General features: G+C 42.6%; 1 protein-coding gene across 5 annotated transcripts in view; it reads right to left on the bottom strand.

Moving 5' to 3' along the window:
• LOC146567911 (rho GTPase-activating protein 23-like) overlaps positions 1-21,477 on the bottom strand; it is an 80,116-nt gene that overhangs the window by 30,542 nt on the left and 28,097 nt on the right. For 4 of the 5 annotated variants that reach the window (XM_085283610.1, XM_085283611.1, XM_085283613.1 and 1 more), the window contains exons 2-4: positions 5,932-6,123; positions 4,949-4,979; positions 4,345-4,437 (exon numbers count right to left, since the gene is read on the bottom strand). In XM_085283610.1, the coding sequence (XP_085139736.1) occupies positions 4,345-4,437; positions 4,949-4,979; positions 5,932-6,123 (316 nt within the window). Of the gene's footprint in view, positions 1-4,344; positions 4,438-4,948; positions 4,980-5,931; positions 6,124-20,114; positions 21,102-21,477 lie in introns of those variants that run through there. The other variant, XM_085283612.1, reaches the window with a different exon arrangement.

The following is a 21,477-nucleotide window of genomic DNA, read 5'->3' as shown; positions in this document are numbered from 1 at the left end:
CTGCCTCTTCCCACACTGGCCCATCCATGGTCGCACATCTCTCTGGATTTCATCACGGGTCTGCCGACCTCTGCAGGTAACACCACAATACTTACCATTGTTGACCATTTCTCTAAGGCTGCACACTTCGTTGCCCTCCTGAAGCGCCCCACTACCCTGGAGACGGCTCGGCTCCTCACCTCCCATGCGTTCAGGTTCCATGGGATCCCTGAGGACGTCATCTCGGACAGAGGGCCGCAGTTTACATCCCGAGTATGGAGGGAGTTCTGCTCCACGCTGGGGGCCAAGGTCAGTCTTTCTTCCGGATTCCATCCACAGAGTAACGGACAATTGGAGCGGGCCAACCAGGAGCTTGAAGCTGCCCTCCGCTGTGTCGCCTCACATAACCAATCAACCTGGAGTGAACAGCTTCCGTGGATTGAATACGCACACAACAGCCACATCTCTACCGCCACGGGCAAGTCTCCTTTTGAAGCGTCCCTGGGTTACCAGCTGCCTTTGCTGCCAGCGATCGAAGGTGAGCACACCATTCCCTCTGTGCAGGCTCACCTCCGTAGGTGCTGCCGTGCCTGGCATGCGACTCGGGCCGCTCTACTCCGCACAGCAGAACGGAACAAGGCTCTCGCTGACCGTCGGACAACAGGTATGGCTGTCTACTGGTTTTGTGCCATTACGGACCGAATCCAAGAAACTGTCACCCCAGTTTATTGGTCCTTTTCCCATAGACGCCATTGTCAATCCTGTGTCTGTCTGTCTCAAACTGCCGCGCAACATGTGGATTCATAATGTCTGTCATGTGTCCCAGGTCAAGCCGGTGCTCTCCAGCCCATTGTGCCCTCCAGCCCGTTGTGCCCTCCTTACAGGCCCCCGCCACCACCCCCGGCTCGTGGATGGCCAGCTGGTTTACAATATCATCCGCATCATGGACTCCTGACGCCGGGGTAGAGGTTTTCAGTACCTGGTGGATTGGGAGGGCTACCGGCTAGAGGAACGTTCCTGGGTGCCTCGGGCGGCTATCCTGGATAAGGATATGCTTCGGGACTTCCATCGCAGGCATCCAGGTAAGCCTGGTGGGTCGTCGGGAGGCTCCCGTTGAGGGGTGGGGTACTGTCATGGTCCCCGTGTCTGCCCAGCCGGCCCCGCAAGGCTACATGTGTTTTGTATTCTTTCTCTCCCTCTCCCTCTCTCTGCCTGGGCGGAGCTCACTGCGGGCTCCCGCCCTTGGCCCACACACCTGTTCGTGATTAGCTGTCATTACCTGTCCACTATTTGAGGCTGGGACGCAGATCCTCTCGTCGCTGGATGATTGTGTGAGACACGTTAGTGATCCTCTCAGCTCCTGTGAATCTTTGCTTAAGTGTTTTGTGACTTGTGAGTAATTTCCCTCTCCTGTGTGATAGTTTTCCTCCCCGGACTTGTGACCATCCTGCTGTGCAAACGTGTGTGATTTGGGCGTGAAGACGAGAACGAGTGTGAGAGAGCTTCCCCTTGGACCTTTGGAACCCTGGATTTCCCCCCTCACTGTATATATTCTGCACTGGTGTTATAAATAAACTGTGTTTGGAAATGTCAACCTGCTCTGTGCTTGAGTCCCTGCTGTCGACCGTGACAGAGATGGATATATCAAAAAGCAACCTAAAAATATGTGGCATGCAGACTGGAGCAGGCAGGGACTGAAACACCAGCCTTCCACTCAGTAGATGACCTGCTTTGCCTCCTGAGCTACAGCCACCCAAATTTGGTAACTTTTGAACCCATTTATTCATGGATAGTGTGTTATTAGTCTCTGAACAAACTTTTTTAAGTCTTACTACTCTATATTGCGAAGACAGGTAAAGACAAGAAATTTCAATCTGTCCATTCATCCATTTTCTTCCACTTATCCAATTCAGTTTGATGAGTGGACTGCAGGCTATTCCAGCTGCCATAGTGTGAGAGGCGGGTATACCCTGGACAGGTTGCAAGTATTTGCAGAGCTAACATAGGAAGAATGACAACCATTCACATTCACACCTATTTGTAATTTAGACTCAGGAATTGACCTAATATCACTGACTGCACATCTTTGGACACTGTAGTTCTCTTTCTTTCTGTTCTTGACATTGTTCCAAATACAAAATTAACATATACATGATATGATAACATACACATATAGGTGTGAATCTGTCATAAAATTACATTGTTATATGTTATTATAATAATTTAGTTTTAGATTATACCATAATCTTTTAATAAGATTTATGACTATGCCAGTAAATTTTATCCATGTTGACATGTATGACCCCAGACAGGTCCAAGACTAAACAACTATTCAGATCGTTACTGAGAATAGATCTGAATAGTTTTATAGGCTAATGATCGTGTACTTCATTCTATTGTCAAAGCTAGTGGTCGGCTATTATCGCATATTTTGGCTGGCTGTATTAAGATTAGGGATGGGTATCAAAAACCGGTTCTTGTTGAGAACCGGTTCCCACTGTTTCAATTCCTTGGAATTGTTTGCCATTTTTGCAAACGATTCCCTTATCGATTTATTCATTCATTCATTTAAGGGAGGAAACACTACGAATATGCAAAAGCATTTGCTGATAAAACGCGTGATGACCTTAAATGAATGTCATGTTTTTAATTCCGCTCCGGACTCATGAATCTCAACCCAGCAGCAGCGGTAACGTTTGCACGTCCTCTCCCGTTAATGCGGCAGGTAAATAATCAACTAACAGTGCATATTATGTTAGCGCGATCTGCCTTATTACAAACCTGCCATTACTGTGCATTTAGGTGACCATGATGAGACAGACAGAGTCTGGCTCAGATGCTGGCAGTTCTCGCTGCAGTCTACCGATAGCGTCTCCTTTCAGGCCAGGATAGACGAATGTCACCGAGCAGAGACTCAGTTTGTGGTCAAAGGCTTGCACCCGTTTACCACAGCAGATGCCCCCGATTTTCGGTAAGTGTGTTTAATTGTAGGCAGGGAAATTACTGGATATTCTTGTGTAATTGCTACAGAATAATTTATGTTATACTTTGTTATTGCTACAGACGAATATTTATTTTATTATTTTATATTTACAATTTTTTTTCCTGGGGACCCTGTGACACCCCATTGAAGAGCCGTAGGCTGGATCTCTTAAGGATCTCTTAAGATCTCACTGTTGGGTTTGTAAGGCCATGTTACTCCTAAATTTCTACCTTGTTCAAAGAGAAGATATAAAAAAGTTGCCCCTAACCCTTAGTGTTCTCCTTTAAAAAAAAAAAAAAAAAAAAAAAAAGAATCGATAAGAGAATCGATAAAGAATCGAATCGTTAAACAGAATCGAAAATGGAATTGGAATCGTGAAAATCTTATCAATACCCATCCCTAATTAAGATGTTGTAATTAGGGCTGGGTATCGTCACTGATTTGATTGACTGATTAAATTCTGATTCACATTGTCCCGATTCGATTCAATTCAGTTCAATTCAATTCACTTCAATTTTGACTCAAACAGTTAGAAATATTATAATTATGATTATTTATCAGTACATATCCATAATTTTATATCTATGTAAGCAACAAAGCTGATGCTCATGAGACTTCATCAGAGGTCTTTGTCTCAAAGTAACTGACGATAAAACACAGAAAAACATGAAGGAGATTTTCCTGCCCTGTCTTTTTATAGCAAATAACCTTAAAAATATTCTGCAGTATATTGTGCATATGAACATTACCTGATGCTGCTGAAGTGAAGCAGAACTAAGGTACAAAGGTTTTATTAGAGACACAGCTAAGAGTTTTATAATTAGGTATAATTTGTAAAAGCTCAAATTTCTTCCGTACAGCAAGTATCCTTTGAATAGCAGAAATTTGAGGGTAATAACCAAGCACATAATGGAGGAAACAGAGATTTTTGATGGTAAACTAGTCTCGAAATAAACTGAGAGAGAGAGCTGTACAGGAAGTGTGATGGACTGATGACGATGTTCTTCTGCTGCTGGTTCAGTGAATTTTGGTCGGAGAGTGACGAAACCTGCAGCTTCAGAATCTGCGAGATGTCCCAGCGGCATGTCTGCGTATGTGCTGTTGGGTTGCGCTTTGTGTTTACATGTTTTTGCCGAATCCATTACCTGCTCTTTAATCATTTGCTGTTTTAGCTGCTTGGTGGTTGTTGAAATAGTTTTGTGAGCTTTAACCTGAGATTCCGGCATTTCTGGCAAAATACATTTATATTAGATTGGACAATCCAAAAACATAATGCCTCTAACCAAAGCTGTTACCGTCTGTTTTTAGGTAGCTGGAAATTTCACATTTTTAACCACAGAATGAAGTGTGTAATTCATGTTGTGAAGATGCATGTTTCCTACCTGTACACAGTCCAGCTTGTTGGGCAGGACCATTTTCTTTCACACTCTTCACGAAGATCGTGTCCATTGGCTCCAACCAAGACCTCTGGCAACCTGGTTAAAGTACCATTAAAGCCCACAGTGTTATATCAGATCTAAGTAAATGTAAAAACAAACAAAATAAACCCGTATCCTCATTGTTTGTTGTTTGGGGAGCTGGTCTCCTAATAATTGGAAGGTTGGTGATTTGATCCTTGGCTGCCCCAGTCTGCATGTCAAGTATCCTTGGGCAAGACATTAACCCCTAGTTGCTCTCTAATGGATCACATGTGTGTGAATGTTGCACTTAAGCAGAGAAATACAATGTTGCAACTTCTATGAATGGGTGAATGAGGCATGCTGTATAAAGCGCTTTGAGTGCTCTGGGATAGTACTAAAGCGCTATATAAGATCCAGTACATTTACCACATTACAAAACATAACACAATAGGGGCCCAAGGACATGTTGAGACACTTAGAAGTAATATTGATGTGATTCATTATATAAATCCGACCCCCTGTAAATGTGTAAACATTTGGAAAAAATGGGGGGTTGATTAAGTTAGCAGAAACAGCAAACACCTACCTTTTTCATTTCCATTTCCATTCTCTTCATCCTGTGAAAGAAACAGGGCAGGTGTTAAGATAAGAAAGACCACAGGGCACTGCTCCAGGTCTGGCTGCTGCTTCTCTGCCTCCATGGCATTCTGCCTGAGTTTCCCATAAACACACTCACACATTAACATGCTGCTTTCTGTCAGTTGGATTGGTGGTCTAATTGGTCCACGTCGGGCTTTTGATACTATGCTGAATTATTTGATTCTTGACCTTGGCACCTAAAGCCCTATGTAAATACACTGAGCCCTGCTGCTACACCACACAAAAATGGCTAAACAATAAAAAATGTTCTAAATAAATTACTACTACTACTACTACTACTAATAATAATGATAATAATAATAATGATGATAATAATAATAAACACTGATTTAGTATTTTAGGACAACTCCTCACTCCCCTTTTGCCACTTACCAAATGACATCATTAACATGATATTAATGATGTCTGTTAGTAGCTAAGAGAATGTCACTAGTCCTAATAAGCTAAAAAAAAATCCCAAAACAAATATGATATATGATATAGGTATATGGGGTTGAGTTATTCAGATTCAGACTTTTTAAGTTTAGTTTTGATTCCAGAAAACAATCAGTGCAAGAGAAGTTGCTAAATGTGCTAGAATAACATAGGTAGTCTTACCAGAATGTTCAATAGTTGTTCCACACCTCATAAGTTACCAAAGTTTTATTTAACAAAATTCGATTGACCCTGTGAGCTCAAATTACTGTCAGGAAACCCCAATCCTAAATAACCCTAGGCAATCAGAATACGGAGTGTTGGTTTTAATAACAATTCTAACATACATCAAAATATATTCACATTTTATTAATAACAAGTCAGTTTTGCCATTTTTCAAAATATGGCTTAGACCTCAGAGAGTTAATGTAATGCAGATTTCAAATACAAGAAAAGTTCAAAGTTCAAGTGCATCTAATGAAAGCAGTATTTTACCTTAAGGTTATTGAGGAAGGACTTTGGTGGGTAGACAATAAAATGTCGCAGAGTAAAGCCAAATCCCTGTGAGTTCTTCTGCAGAAAAATTGTCCGTGGGCCATGCCACAATACGCCCTCCACCTCGCTTGATGATAGTGGCCGACACCTGTTCTCATTGGATGACAATATGCCATCTCTCTTCTCTTTAGCCTATAGAGGAGATGGAATAAATGTTTAGATCAGTAAACATTGGCTTCTCTTTTTCTCTCAAAAGGAAATCAAGACGGATGAAATGTTACTGTGTGAACTTTGAAGTGATGTTTATCACAAGTATCATTTTCAGGCCACAGAGTTGAACACATTTAAGGAAGCGTGAGTTGGTGGATGCGGGTGGTTCAGTAACTGAGGACACTGCCTGATCTGACCATTATAAAATCCAACCAATTGCAGGATGCATCATATTTTTAACAAAGAAACTTTACCAGTGACCTCACATATGATTCCACTTTTTACTTCCTGCCAACAATGGAAGAGTTAAAAATATATACCTATAAATAAGTCTTTAAACAACAGGAACATATCAGGGCTTGTAAACACACATCTGGAAAATAAGATAAACAACTGACAAAGGAGGTAAAGGGTTCAGAAGGTGAACGGTTTTACGTTTTACATTCTACATTTCTCCAGGACTGTAGCCCAACATCAAATCAGTTCAAGCAGGCGATGCACTATGTGTACTACATGATGTTTAAAGTTCATAAGGATATCCTGCATGTAAACATGCCTGGCCACTAAAGGTAAAATACACATCATCATTTGATTGTTAGGTTTGGGGAAATGAGTGAGAGCATAGCACATCATCTGATGCAACGTCTATTTGGCAGAAAGTGTAACTGAATGTAGAGATACGTTTAGGTGATTACCAATGATTTCCATTTACTGCTAAACACATTGGAAAGGTCACATGGAAATTTTTCACAGAAGACAGTGATGGTGATGGCTATTAGATGGCGATTTTATTTAGTTTCATATAAGAACTGGAATGTAATAACTTTTATATGCATACTTTAAAAGCAATGCAACACTAGCACACTCTACAGCACTGAGCAGGTAGTTTCTGCTCAGGGCTTTCCATTGTTCACAGTCTTTCAGAACTCTGCCATGACAGAACAACAACAACAACAACAACAATAATAACTTTATTTGTATAGCACTTTTAAACACAAAAGCACTTCACAGTTTTAAAAAAAGCCACATACAGAAGTTAAGTAAACATGTTCAAACACGCATACAGTTGCAAACTATGACCAAAAATAAAAGGGAAAAGATTAAGGAAAGGTTAAGAACTGCTGAAAATTGGGTTTCAGCAGTCATTTTAAACAAATAACAGAGTCAGGCAAGCTGGTAACTGATCTCCTCTGATTGTAAAATTAGAGTGAGGGACAGTAAGAAAAGCCCTGGTTAGAGGATCAGAGAGGCTGGCTGCAGTGAAGGTCTCAGACGTTCTGCTGCTTAGCAGGGGCCTATCACTGATAGCTCAGTAGGTAAAGTGGTCGCCCCATGATCGGAAGGTCGGCGGTTCGAATCCACTTAACGGCTACCCTGAGGTACCCCTGAGCAAGGTACCGTCCCTACACACTGCTCCCCGGGCGCCTGTTTAGTGGGCTGCCCACTGCTTCACTGAGTGAATGGGTCAAATGCAGAGAAAAACAAGTAATTTCCCCATGGGGATCAATAAAGTATCCATTATTATTATTATTATTATTATTTATCTCACTGGAAGTCAGTGAAGGAATCCGAGAATAGGTGTAAGGTATGCTATGAACCTGTAAACTTTAACACTAAAACTCCTGATTATTACTGGGTTGTAGTGGAGACACAGCTCTTGTTGGTGGCCATGATTATCAACATGAATATTCAATGGCTCAGTTTGATGCAGAAGCTGAAGTTTGTTACCTGCACACGTTTTAGGTCCATAGTGAACCTGCAGAGTAGTACAAATGGTCAAAAGTCTTTGAGTGATCTAAGCAAAGCAATTGCACTGGAACTTGTTCACAGATGGACAAAAAAAATCACCCATCTAAAAGACTGAATTTAAGTAATTCCAATCACTTCCATTGGCCACAGGTAATGTTCCCTCTAAGCTGCGCGCGTGCGCATTATGCGCACAGAAAATCTGCATTGCGCACAAAAAAAAAAAAAAAAAAAAAAATCTAACCTGAATTGAAATTAAAATTAATACTTTAACAATCCTGTTTTGCAGTGTGAGTCAGTGACTGGCTGCTCCTGTATAGGATTAGAACGATGCCACCTTATCCCATAGTCCAGCCAATAATGCGATTCACATTCGTATATACGCAGCTAATCCACGTCGTTGACAGGCTATGACAGCGTCCTTATGTGCCGACACTGGTGTTTTAGCGAGCAAAGCGGCTGATGTGGAGTGAAGCCACGTTAATGACAACGTGTACAACCATTGGAGATGTGAGCAGGACAGACGGAACAACTGACGGACAAAGTGTGGACTTTATACCAGTTTTTAAATTGTGTTGAGCGGCCACGTAAAACCAGAGTTATGATAAAAATATCTGCAATGTTTGTTTTTCTTCCTGAATACTATTGTTGATTATATTTACTGGAAGAAGAAACAGCAAAGGAAAGGAAAGCACTCTCCGCCTGTGAGCAAAAACAGCCTCCCTCCCCCAGCCTTTCCTATTGGTCGAAGAATGTACCATGTCGACCAATGCCATGTTGATATGGCAACATGGCATTTAGTTGTTTAGGAAGGGGGAACGTGGCGGTGTTTTGAGATGTGAGCACAAATCTTGTGTAGTTAGTGTGTAGTTAGTGTGTAGTGTGGTCAATAGTTTTGTTGTGTGTGTCAGAACAATGAGGCGACTGCTGAATGTTACAGGTGTTACAGGAGTGATACATCTCCTGTTGTCAGGCCTGCAGGTATCAGGCTGTTCACTCCTTTATCTCATAGTGGACAGAAATTATTTTTTGGAGTGGCACAAATAATTTGTGTGGCATCAGATTTGATGCAGAACAGCTGATTGTTCTGTAAATAGTTTGAAATGTTTATTTTAAAAACCGCCTTGGCTGCATTTTTAGGTAAACAGCTGCAAAAAACTTTGTTGTTTGCATAACTCAGTTACTTGGTCATTATATACTGTATTTTGCAGACAGAGAGTTACAGGACTCTCTCCCAGACCACAGACTCAGACTCATAATACAAGTCAGAGCTTTATAAAAAAAAAAAAGAAGTTGTTGGAGTTCAAGTTATTTTTACTTCCAATAGTGTTAACATACTACAAAGGTCATGAACAAGATTTTTTTTAAATTTTCATTGTAAGTGGGATAAAGCACTTAATTAAAAGTAGTCTAACATAAATGTAAATGCTGTAATTTGACTATTTTAATAAACCACGTGACTTGGATGGATTCGATGCTGGCGTGACCACGTCTGCTGTTGCTCACAGTGGTCCAAGTGTCCGCTCAGGGAGTTTGTGTGTTCGCTCAGACATATGAAAAATTAGAGGGAACATTAGCCACAGGTGTATAAAACAAAGCACCTGTGTAAACTGCTTCTACAAACATTTGTGGAATTCACTGAGCTCTCAGGATCTGCCACCTGTGCAACAAGTCTAATTGTGAAATTCCCTTGATAATAAATATTTCAAGTTGGGAATGACAGCGACTCACCCATTAATTCAATTCAATTTAATTTAATTCAATTCAATTTTATTTATATAGCGCCAAATCACAACAACAGTCGCCTCAAGGCGCTTTATATTGTACAGTAGATCGTACAATAACAGATACAGAGAAAAACCCAACAATCATATGACCCCCTATTAGCAAGCAGTTTTCCGACAGTGGGAAGGAAAAATTAAGAGGTGGGTGGTGGGTTTCCATGGCCGAACAGCTGCATCAAAGCCTTACATCACCAAACGCAATGCAAAGCGTCAGATACAGTGTTGTTGCCACATATTCTCTGGATTGACGAATCACACTTCCCTATCTGGCTATCCAATTAATACATATAATAATTTATTTTCACAAGTTAGGTTTGTCCCTTAGTTTCAGTGAAAGGAACTCTTAGTGCTTCAGCATAGCAAAACATTTTTGACAATTTCAGGCTCTCAACTTTGTTTGGTGATGGTCCCTTCCTGTTTCAACATGACTGCACACCAGTGCAAGTCCATAAAGACATGGAGTCCAGTCTGCAAACCAACAAAACACCTCTGGAATGAATTAGAGCAGAGACTGTGACCCAGGACTTCTCATCCAAGATCAATGTTTGTCCTCACAAATACACTTCTTGAAAAATAGTAAAAAAGTACCATAAACATCGCTGCAAAGGGTGGTCCAACATCTCACTAAACTCTACACATTAAGAATGGGATCACTCAAGCTCATATGTGTGAAGGCAGAAGAGTGAATACTAGTGCCTATCACTGAAACAGTGATAAAGACTGATCTTACTTGTGTTGTGCAAGCTTGTGTTCCTTAACTGGCCTTTAAACACCCACCAGGTCATTGGTAACCTACAGTTGTGGTCAGAAGTTTCCATACACTCATCATGGCCATGAATGTCATGGCAATTTTGGGCTTTTCTCCCTATGAGAAGATGTTGGAGGTGTTGAACCTAATTCAAGAAAACTGAGAGGGCGGTCCAAGCCCAGGCAAGAATAACATTTTATACATTCTGGACCTGAGTGAAAAGCTACACATGTTGGGGAGGTTAGTATGGAAGAATGTCAGCAGCGCCTGTACAACACAGGGACAAGGCTCAGACAATTTTTTCCGAGATAAAGTACTAGCATTTCTCCTTTCATCCAGCTCAAAATGACTTTTCAAGTGGCAAGGACCTTTGTCGTCACACGGCAAGGAGGGAATGTTGACTATGAAGTCAGCCCTTCACCTACGCCAGGTGGTTGTACGATGCTGTAGCCACTGGCTACTGTATGGTCCCACGCCAGGAAAGGCTCGGCTGCTAAATATAACTGTCCTCGAACAGTTTGTGGAGGGGCTCAAAAGTCACTGACCGATGAGCCTCGAAGTTGTCATGATCCTGGCCAAGTCTGGCTGACCCTGGCAGTGTGGCAGGGACATCCCCAACTTGGTTGGCTGCTACGGAGGATCGATCATGTCTCATCATGTTTCTTGTCTAATCCTTTTTCATATGCTGTCTCTCCGCAGGTCCCAGTGGTTACAGTCACTGGGCCCTGCCCATCAGCAGTGCTGGAGGTGCGAGCAGGCGGGACACATTGGCCGAGAATGCCCTCTCATGGAGCTGTGACAGGTGTTCTGTGATGCTGGCCCTCCGACACGTTCCCCTGGTCCAGTAGAGAAGCACAGTACTCTGGTAAGGTGACAATGGGGTAAATTTTAGGCTATGCTGGACTCAAAATGTATGCAGATCCAGGTTCACCAAACCCTGGTTCATCCGGGGGCATGGTTGGAAGTGGAATGGGTGGAAGTCACTGGATTCAGGCCATTCAATAGCAGAGGGGCAGAGTGTGGTGAAGACAGAGCCAATGCCACTCTCTCTCACTTTCTCTCCACTTTACACCATAGCCTCCTGTGAAAGTCCTTGACGCCCCACCCCCCACCTGTCACTTTCACTCACAACCAGGTTCAGAGAAAACTGAGAAGACTCCACTCAGGCAAGTCTGCTGGACCAGACGTGATGAATCCCTGCATCCTAAAGCCCTGTGCGCTCAGCTTTGTGGAATCTTTGATAAACTCTTCACGATGAGCCTGTGATTGCAGAGGGTCCCAGTGCTGTGAACACATCATGCCCTCATTCCTGTACTAAAGACACCCATCCCAGTGGCCACCAGGATTACAGACCTCTGGCGCTGACTTCCCACGTCATGAAGACCCTGGAAAGCCTTATCCTCAATCAGCTCTTATCCTCACATCAGGATCATCAGTTCGCTTACCAGTGCCACCTCGGAGTTGAGAACGCCATCATCTACCTGCTCAGTCACTTCTATGCCATTCTGGATAGGCCAGTGAGCACTGTGAGGGTAATGTTTTTCAACTTCCAGTGCATTTAATGCCATAAGGCGGACCCTCCTGGGTGATAAGCTGACAGCGATGAGATGGATGCCTGTCTAGTGTCGTGGATTATTGATTACCTGACAAGGAACACCACAATATATGCGTCTTCAGCATTGTGTCTCTGACAAGGTGATCAGAAATACCAAGGGACCACAAAGGACGTCTTTTCCCCTTTGTTATTCACCCTCTACACCATGGGCCTCGAACTCCAGGCCTCGAGGGCCAGTGTCCTTCAGGGTTTAGATGTGTCCTTGATCCAACACAGCTGATCTAAATGGCTAAATTACCTCCTCAACATGTCTTGAAGTTCTCCAGAGGCCTGGTAATGAACTAATCATTTGATTCAGGTGTGTTGACCCAGGGTGAGATCTAAAGCCAACAGGACACCGGCCCTCAAGGCCTGGAGTTCGAGGCCCCTGCTCTACATCATGGACTTCAGCCACTCGGCTACAGAGACCTGCCAGCTTCAGAAATTTTCTTATGACTGTGTGGTGGTTGGATGCATCAGTAAGGGTTATCAGATAGGGTACTGGGCTGTGGTGGACTCCTTTGTCAAGTGGTGCAAGCAGAGTCATCTGCAACTCAACGTGACAAAGACCAAGGAATTGATTGTGCACTTTGATTTTGGACCAGACAACCAGTGACTTTCAATCTAGGGGCTCAATGTGGACATTGTGGAGGGCTATAAATACCTGACAGTACATACTGACAATAAACTGTACTGGTCTAAAAACACCACTCTACAGAAAGGGTCAGAGCTTCTCCTATTTTCTGTGGTTGCTTGGGTATTTTAATAGCTGTTGAATAATGCTGAGTCTGTTGTGGCCGGTGCAATCGGCTCGTTATAACCTGCTGATGGAGGTCCTGTTTGGCATGAACCTCATTGGGCCATTTCACCAGAGTGCACAAGGATATCACTTTGTATTAGTTCTGGTGAATTATGCAATGTGCTATCTCGAACCAGTGCTGCTGAAAAATATTTTTGCAAAGAGTGTCATGCAGGTGCTGTTTCAGGTCATTCAGCATCCCCAAAGAAATACTGACTGACCAGGGCACATTGTTCATGTCTTGTACTATAAAGGAGCTGTATGAGTTACGGTGAAGTCTATTCGGACCAGCATCTGAATAAAATTCTGAAAGAAATCAGAGTTTTATTCCACAAAGATGCCTGAAATGCACAGAGAGAGTCCTAATCCTGCGTCTGCATACGGTGCAGCTGTACCCCCAGACAGACGAAACAGCAGCTATTGCATCCTACCCATGTCCCAAGACCAAAAAGGAGGTGAGGTTCTTGGGGCTAGCTGGTTATTATTTATTAAAAATTCAGGTACAATACAGTAGAAAAAGACTGTCTGGCAATCAGGTGGGCGGTCAACTCTCTTTGCTATTACCTCCTGGGATGCCGATTCACTCTCTGTTCGGCTCTTGCCCTGCTGTAGTGGCTCTACCGCAGTGGGTTCAGGGAGAAGTGCTTAAGGGAGGCTGGCCAATGTGGCTGGTGGCCATTGTCTAATCATGCCTAAGACCTCGAAGGGGACAGGAACTGATAGTGGACAGCTGTGAATGAGCAGATATAGCAATTTGAACAGTCACCTCGAGATTCTTTACATTGTAAGGTAGAACCTACCCAACAATCATATGAACCCTTATGATCAATTGCTTTGTTGACAGTGGAAAGGAAAAACTCCCTTCTAACAGGAAGCAACTTCCAGCAGAACCAAGCTCAGGGAGGAATGGCCATCTGCTGAAACCAGTTGGGGGTTAGGGTAGGAATACAGGACAAAGACAGGTGGTCGAAGAGAGCCAGAGATTAATAATAACTAAGGATAAACTTAGAGTGATGTATAAACACATAGTGAGTGAAAAAGGTGAATGAAGAAACACTCGCTGCATCATGGGACGCCCCCAGCAGCGTAGACCAATTGCATTATAACTAAGGGTCACCTGATCCAACCCGAACTATGTGCTTTGCCAAAAAGGAAAGTCTTAAGCCTAATCTCAAAAGGAGAGAGGGTGTCTGTCTGCTGAAACCAAACTGGTAGCTGGTTTCACAGAAGATGGGCTGAATGGAAGGCTGAAGGCTCTGCCTCCCATTCTACTTTTAAATACCACTGACCTGGGGTCTGAGAGTGAAGTACTCTATTAGGGTGACACGGTACTATGAGGCCTTTAAGATAAAAAGGAGCCTGATTATTCGACCCGGGGCATTGTTGCAGGCATAGTGGGTAGAGGTCAGGTGTGTACATGGGGACATCCATTATTAAACCCCCCAAAATATGACTATCCAGAGTTGGGACCAGGAAGCAGAGTTGCAGTCTTACACGCCTTTCTGCAGCTTCTCTCCTCCTGCTACCCCCCCAAAAACCCATCTCCATAGAGACTGTGTCAGCTTCCAAACAGACAAATAACAAACTAAAAACCAGCAACAAACAACTTAAACATAAACAATTACAAAGAAAGAACAATACAGCATCCACATCTGAACCAAAGAGTAACACAGTGAAATGTGGATTATTAAATATTAGGTCTCTCTCCTCCAAGTCTCTGTTAGTACATGACTTAATAATTGATCAACAAATTGATTTACTCTGCCTTACAGAAACCTGGTTGCAGCAGGATGATTATGTTAGTTTAAATGAATCAACCACCAGTCTATTAATTAATGAAAGACCAAGACAGACTTTTAATTCATTTGAAAGCCTGATGCTTAGCCTCGTCCACCCCAGCTGTGAAACTCAGAAACCAGTCTTACTTGTTATCATCTATCGTCCACCTGGGCCTTACACAGAGTTTCTGTCTGATTTCTCAGACTTTATATCTAATTTAGTTCTGAGCTCAGATAAAATAATTATTGTGGGTGATTTTAACATCATGATGCTAAAAATGACAGCCTCAACATGGCATTTAATCTGTTATTAGACTCAATTGGTTTCTCTCAAAATGTAAAAGAACCCACCCACCACTTTAATCACACTCTAGATCTTGTTTTAACATATGGCATAGAAACTGAACATTTAACAGTGTTTCCTGAAAACCCTCTCCTGTCTGATCATTTCCTGATAACATTTACATTTACAATAATTAATTACACAGCGGTGGAGAGTAGACTTTATCAAAGTAGATGTCTTTCTGAAAACGCTGTAACTAAGTTTAAGAATATAATCCACCCACTGTTATCATCTTCAATGCCCTGTACCAACACAGAGCAGAGCAGCTATCTGAACGCTACTCCAACAGAGGTCGATCATATTGTTAATAATTTCACCTCCTCACTACGTACGACTCTGGATACTGTAGCTCCTGTGAAAACTAAGGTCTCTAATCAGAAGTACCTGACTCCGTGGTATAATTCTCAAACACATAGCCTAAAGCAGATGACTCGTAAGCTGGAGAGGAAATGGCGTGTCACAAATTTAGAGGATCATCATTTAGCCTGGAGAAATAGTTTGCTGCTTTATAAGAAAGCCCTCCGCAAAGCCAGAATATCTTACTATTCATCACTGATTGAAGAAAATAAGAACAACCCCAGGTTTGTCTTCAGCACTGTAGCCAGGCTGACAAAAAGTCAGAGCTCTTTTGAGCCAACCATCCCTTTAACGTTAACTAGTAATGACTTCATGAACTTCTTCACAAATAAAATTTTTATCATTAGAGAAAAAATTACCAATAATCATCCCACAGATGTAATATTATCTACAGCTACTCTTAGTACCATTCATGTTAAGTTAGACTCTTTTTCTCCAATTGATCTTTCTGAGTTAACTTCAATAATTACTTCCTCCAAGCCATCAACGTGTCTTTTAGACCCCATTCCTACAAAACTGCTCAAAGAAGTCCTGCCATTAATTAATTCTTCGATCTTAAATATGATCAACCTATCTCTAATAATCAGCTATGTACCACAGGCCTTCAAGCTAGCTGTAGTTAAACCTTTACTCAAAAAGCATCTCTAGACCCAGCAGTCTTAGCTAATTATAGGCCAATCTCCAACCTTCCTTTCATATCAAACATCCTTGAAAGAGTAGTTGTCAAACAGCTAACAGATCATCTGCAGAGGAATGGTTTATTTGAAGAGTTTCAGTCAGGTTTCAGAGCTCATCACAGCACAGAAACAGCTTTAGTGAAGGTTACAAATGATCTTCTTATGGCCTCTGACAGTGGACTCATCTCTGTGCTTGTCCTGCTAGACCTCAGTGCAGCGTTCGATGCTGTCGACCATAATATCCTATTAGAGCGATTAGAACATGCTGTAGGTATTACAGGTACTGTGCTGCAGTGGTTTGTATCATATCTATCTAATAGACTCCAGTTTGTGCATGTAAATGGAGAGTCCTCTTCACACACTGAGGTTAATTATGGAGTTCCACAGGGTTCAGTGCTAGGACCAATTCTGTTTACATTATACATGCTTCCCTTAGGCAGTATCATTAGAAGACATAGCATACATTTACACTGCTATGCAGATGACACCCAGCTCTATCTGTCCATGAAGCCAGATAACACACACCAATGAGTTAAACTGCAGGAATGTCTTAAAGACATAAAGACCTGGATGGCCGCTAACTTTCTGCTTCTTAATTCAGATCAAACTGAGGTTATTGTACTCGGCCCTGAAAATCTTAGAAACATGGTATCTAACCAGATTCTTACTCTGGATGGCATTACCTTGGCCTCCAGTAACGCTGTGAGGAACCTTGGAGTCATTTTTGACCAGGACATGTCCTTCAATGCACATATTAAACAAATATGTAAGACTGCTTTCTTCCATTTGTGCAACATCTCTAAAATTAGAAATATCCTGTCTCAGAGTGACGCTAATTTATTACTTCCAGGCTGGACGACTGTAATTCATTATTATCAGGATGTCCAAAAAACTCACTGAAAAGCCTTCAGCTAATCCAAAATGCTGCAGCAAGAGTCCTGACAGGGACTAGAAAGAGAGAGCAGATTTCTCCTGTTTTGGCTTCCCTTCATTGGCTTCCTGTTAAGTCCAGAATTGAATTCAAAATCCTGCTCCTCACATACAAGATCTTGAATAATCAGGCCACATCTTATCGTAATGAACTTGTAGTACCATATCACCCTATTAGAGCACTTCGCTCTCGCTCTGCAGGCCTACTTGTTGTTCCTAGAGTATTTAAAAGTAGAATGGGAGGGAGAGCCTTCAGTTTTCAGGCCCCTCTTCTGTGGAACCAGCTTCCAGTTTGGATTCAGGAGACAGACACTATCTCTACTTTCAAGATTAGGCTTCAAACTTTCCTTTTTGCTAAAGCATATAGTTAGGGCTGGACCAGGTGACCCTGAATCCTCCCTTAGTTATGCTGCAATAGACGTAGGCGGCCGGGGGATTCCCATGATGCATTGAGTTTTTCCTTTCCAGTCACCTTTCTCACTCACTATGTATTAACAGACCTCTCTGCATTGAATCATACCTGTTATTAACCTCTGTCTCTCTTCCACAGCATGTCTTTATCCTGTCTTCCTTCTCTCACCCCAACCGGTCGCAGCAGATGGCCCCGCCCCTCCCTGAGCCTGGTTCTGTCGGAGGTTTCTTCCTGTTAAAAGTGAGTTTTTCCTCCCCACTGTCGCCAAAGTGCTTGCTCATAGGGGGTCATATGATTGTTGGGTTTTTCTCTGTATCTATGAAGCGCCTTGAGGCGACTTTTGTTGTGATTTGGCGCTATATAAATAAAATTGAATTGAATTGAATTGAATATCCCATAGTGCTCCTGCAAATTAAATACAAGGGCAAAACGCATAGAGTAAAGGCTGCAGTTAGCCCGTGCCTGACGCATTCCTTAATTCTGGGGACAGATTGACTGGGGTTTAGTAACCTGTTGGGGCAGTGTGTGTTGGGATGTGTTCATGACCTTTAGCGGGGTGTGGTGTCTGCGCTGTGCTCAGCGGTGGACGCAGGGGCATCTGACGGTGACTTTGGGGAGGAGGAGGTGGCAGGGCCTTGTGAGGCCCCGCCGACTCCAGTGATTCATTCCACTAAAGATTTTCCGCAAGAGCTGTTGACACCCTTTGCTCAGGGTTAGGGGTTAGGGACTGAGTGATAAAAACTGATGGTCACTTGGTGCGCCCTGATGCAGCGTGGACCTACCCGCATTTTGTGTTGATTAAAGACAGGCTGCATCTGTGTGATCTGCTTGGTGCCTGATTTTACAGGCTGGGCATCCGAGCGGATGTGCACCGATAGTGCGCTTCCTGCTCAGAGTGACAGCTGGTTAACCAGCAGGCCTTTCCAAAAGTGCCTTTGCGCCTACTACTATTAATGGAGGTTCTGTTTGAATGCATTGGCATGGACCTCATCGGGTCATTTAACTGGAGTGCACACAGATATAGCTTTGTATTAGTTCTGGTGGATTATGCAACGCAATATTCCACGGCAGTGCTGTTGTGCACCATTTCTGCAAAGTGTGTGGCGCAGGCACTGTTTCACGTCATCTCCTAAGTCAGTATCCCAAAAGCGAAAATGACTGACCAGGGCACGTTGTTCATGTCTTGGACACTAAAGGGCTGTATGAATTACTGGGCATTAAATCTGTTTGGACCGGCGTCTACCATCCTCAAACTGACGGGCTGGTGGGGTGGCTGAAAAAGACTTTAAAATCCATGATCCGTAAGTTCATTCACGAGGATGAACGCAATTTGCTGCTTATCCCATGCCGTGGGTCGACAAACTCCTGGACCGGTTAGACACTGCTCGCTTTTTCACAACACTGGATTTAACCAAGGGCCACTGGCAGATTCCCTTGTCTGCAAAATCCAAGGAAAAAATGGCCTTCTCCACTCCCAATTTGTCACACTGCCGTTTGGCTTGTTTGGAGCCCCAGTCAGTTTCTAGCGCCTCATGGACTGGGTGCTGCAGCCGAACGCTGCATGTCTGTTTAGATGACGTCATCATCAACAGTGACACCTGGGCGCCGCTTTGCAAATTATAAATATGGCATTCCGTTCTGCCATGATGGATCATTGGAGTCTAATTGCCAAATAAGTAAATTTCTATATCTCAATTATTTATGTCAAATTCTTCCAAATGATCTCTCCTTATTGCAATAGGTCAGGGCTGTTGATCTGCTAATAGGGTAATTTTTAATGCATTTAACAGGTGAGGTATTCCGTAGTAGTTTTTAAGAGATAGACACTAGGGAGTGTCTAGTGTCTACCAGTGTTTCCCAATTTAGATCCCATACCAGTGACAGAGCATCAAATTTAGGTTAATGCCCAATAACTCAACACAATCGGGGTGACCGTGGCTCAGGGGGTTGGGAAGCGTATCTGTAACCGGAAGGTCGCCGGTTTGATCCCCGGGCTCTCTGTCTTGGTCGTTGTGTCCTTGGGCAAGACACTTTACCCTACCACCTACTGGTGTTGGCCAGAGGGGCCGATGGCGCGATATGGCAGCCTGGCTTCTGTCAGTCTGCCCCAGGGCAGCTGTGGCTACAACTGTAGCTGCCTCCACCAGTGTGTGAATGTGAGAGTGAAGGAATAGTGGCATTGTAAAGCGCTTTGGGTGCCTTGAAAAGTGCTATATAAATCCATTATTATTATTAATTCCACAATTACTAGACATTTTGGGACAAATATGAGCTGGAACAGGTAAAACATTAAGTGTTCTGTTATAATATTTGCTTGATTCAGGTAGTAAAGCCATAATAGTCAGAACGGCTACTATGTGAGGTACATGGTCGAAACATGCTGACTCTACTAATGATGTAATATTGAAAGGCCAAAACCCTGTTGTTGGTGAGTTGATATCTACGTGATGGTATTGATGGTATTACATGGTATTGGAATGATGTCTACATGATCATTGGTCATCACCCCAAACCTCCCTTGAAACCTAATCCTGTTTTAGATTAAATGTTTTGGGTGCTAAATAACATGAGATGTTTGATGTTTGATTTTAAACTGTTATTTTAGAACTTATTTAAGCGTATTAGTAGCTATGGGACACTTTTTCTTCAAAAACATTGTTCTTAAACAATTTTGTACAGATAGCAAATGAAATCCAGCAGAAAGCGCTCCACATAGTGTGTCAAGTTTAAGATTGTCATGCACAAAACTAGTCCTTTAACCAATAAATCAAATTTGTTAATACTGCTTTAATCACAACTAATTACCCAAGACAAGCAACGGCGACGTATGACCCTCTGGTATGCACTTCTTCTTGTTGATGTGATGGGTGTTTGACAAGGGGAGGCATGAGGTAAAACATCCCTTAAAACAGCCAGCCAGATACAGCGAGGTTCGGCGTCGCTACAGTCAACCCCGACAGAGCACTGGAATCGCCACTTGTGGCCTGCTGGAGCTGGTGCTACACTCGACACCCTCAACATTAGAACTTCCACATTCAAACAAACATGTATTGTCTTTGTAGCAAACACATAAAAACACACCAAAGCTTCAGAATGTGAGACTGCGATTTGCGTTCATCTGTGCAAAGTCTCTACTTGCTGCATTGTGACCAGAATAGTAAGCTAAATTGGTGGTAAAAAAAAACAAAAACAGTTCTACACAGTGTTAACTACTGAAGCAGCACCATCAGAACTGGCAAAGCACAAAGTCTGTAAGTCTACTCATCTGGTCATGTTTCAAAGGTCTTAAAGATCGATGTTCAAGCTATGCAGACGCAGTCCAAACTTCAAGTATAATATGGTGTTCACTTTTCTTCAATTTTCTCTTGAGCAAGTCCACAGTGTTCTTTTTTTTTGGTGATCAAAACAGGAAATATCACTTCTTCTTGCCCTCTATATCCTCTCATTTAGATATAACGTTCTTTGTATAAAAGAACATCAGTTCCAGGTTAATTCTAGTTGTAAAATAAGCTGGTACTTCTCTTCAATTTCAGCTCGTCCTCTTGAAAGCTTTCAAAGTAACTGTCCAAATGCAACACACTCAGTTCAGTGATGTAGTGGTTTGCTGTGTGTAGGTTGGCTTATATTCATCACTCATCTCTGGATTTCAGAAACGAGTCCATCTCAAATAAGTAATGCAAAAATCCCACGGTGCTTATAAGATATTCTCCTCTATTCTGGCACTAGAGCAGTATTGGTGTCTAAGTATAGTCTTCCCCCCTCTCCACTGTGCGTCTCTTTTCATTCTCTCTCTGCCTTGGGACTATTTGCTGACATGCCAGCTCTCTCTCTCTCTCTCTTCTCCTTCTTTTTCTCTTTCAGTCACATTCATCTCATTCTTTAGCTTAACAGTCCAGGCCACTGGTAGAGAAAAGAGAAATGCTATTCTCTCTCTCTCTCTCTTCCTGTCAGCTTCTCTTAAACTCACAACTGGCTAGCTGATATTGCTCTTCAGAACACATAAAATGTGGGTCTTTTTTACATTACAATTATTATTAATTTATATGGGACAGAAAAATCATCAAAAAAAAGGTCAAGCAAAAACGACAAACATTCCCTGAGCGCAGAAATATGATTAGTTAGGATTGGTTGCTTTTTTCTAGGGTATTACATATACAGTGCTCCGCAC

Source organism: Mchenga conophoros, linkage group LG8 (genome assembly GCF_057382185.1).
Source record: "Mchenga conophoros isolate Kocher_MC1m ecotype Shallow Benthic linkage group LG8, M_conophoros_male_GT1.1, whole genome shotgun sequence".
Lineage (NCBI taxonomy): Eukaryota > Metazoa > Chordata > Actinopteri > Cichliformes > Cichlidae > Mchenga > Mchenga conophoros.
The sequence above is the reverse complement of the archived record's forward strand: the minus strand, read 5'-3'. Positions and strand labels throughout refer to the sequence as shown.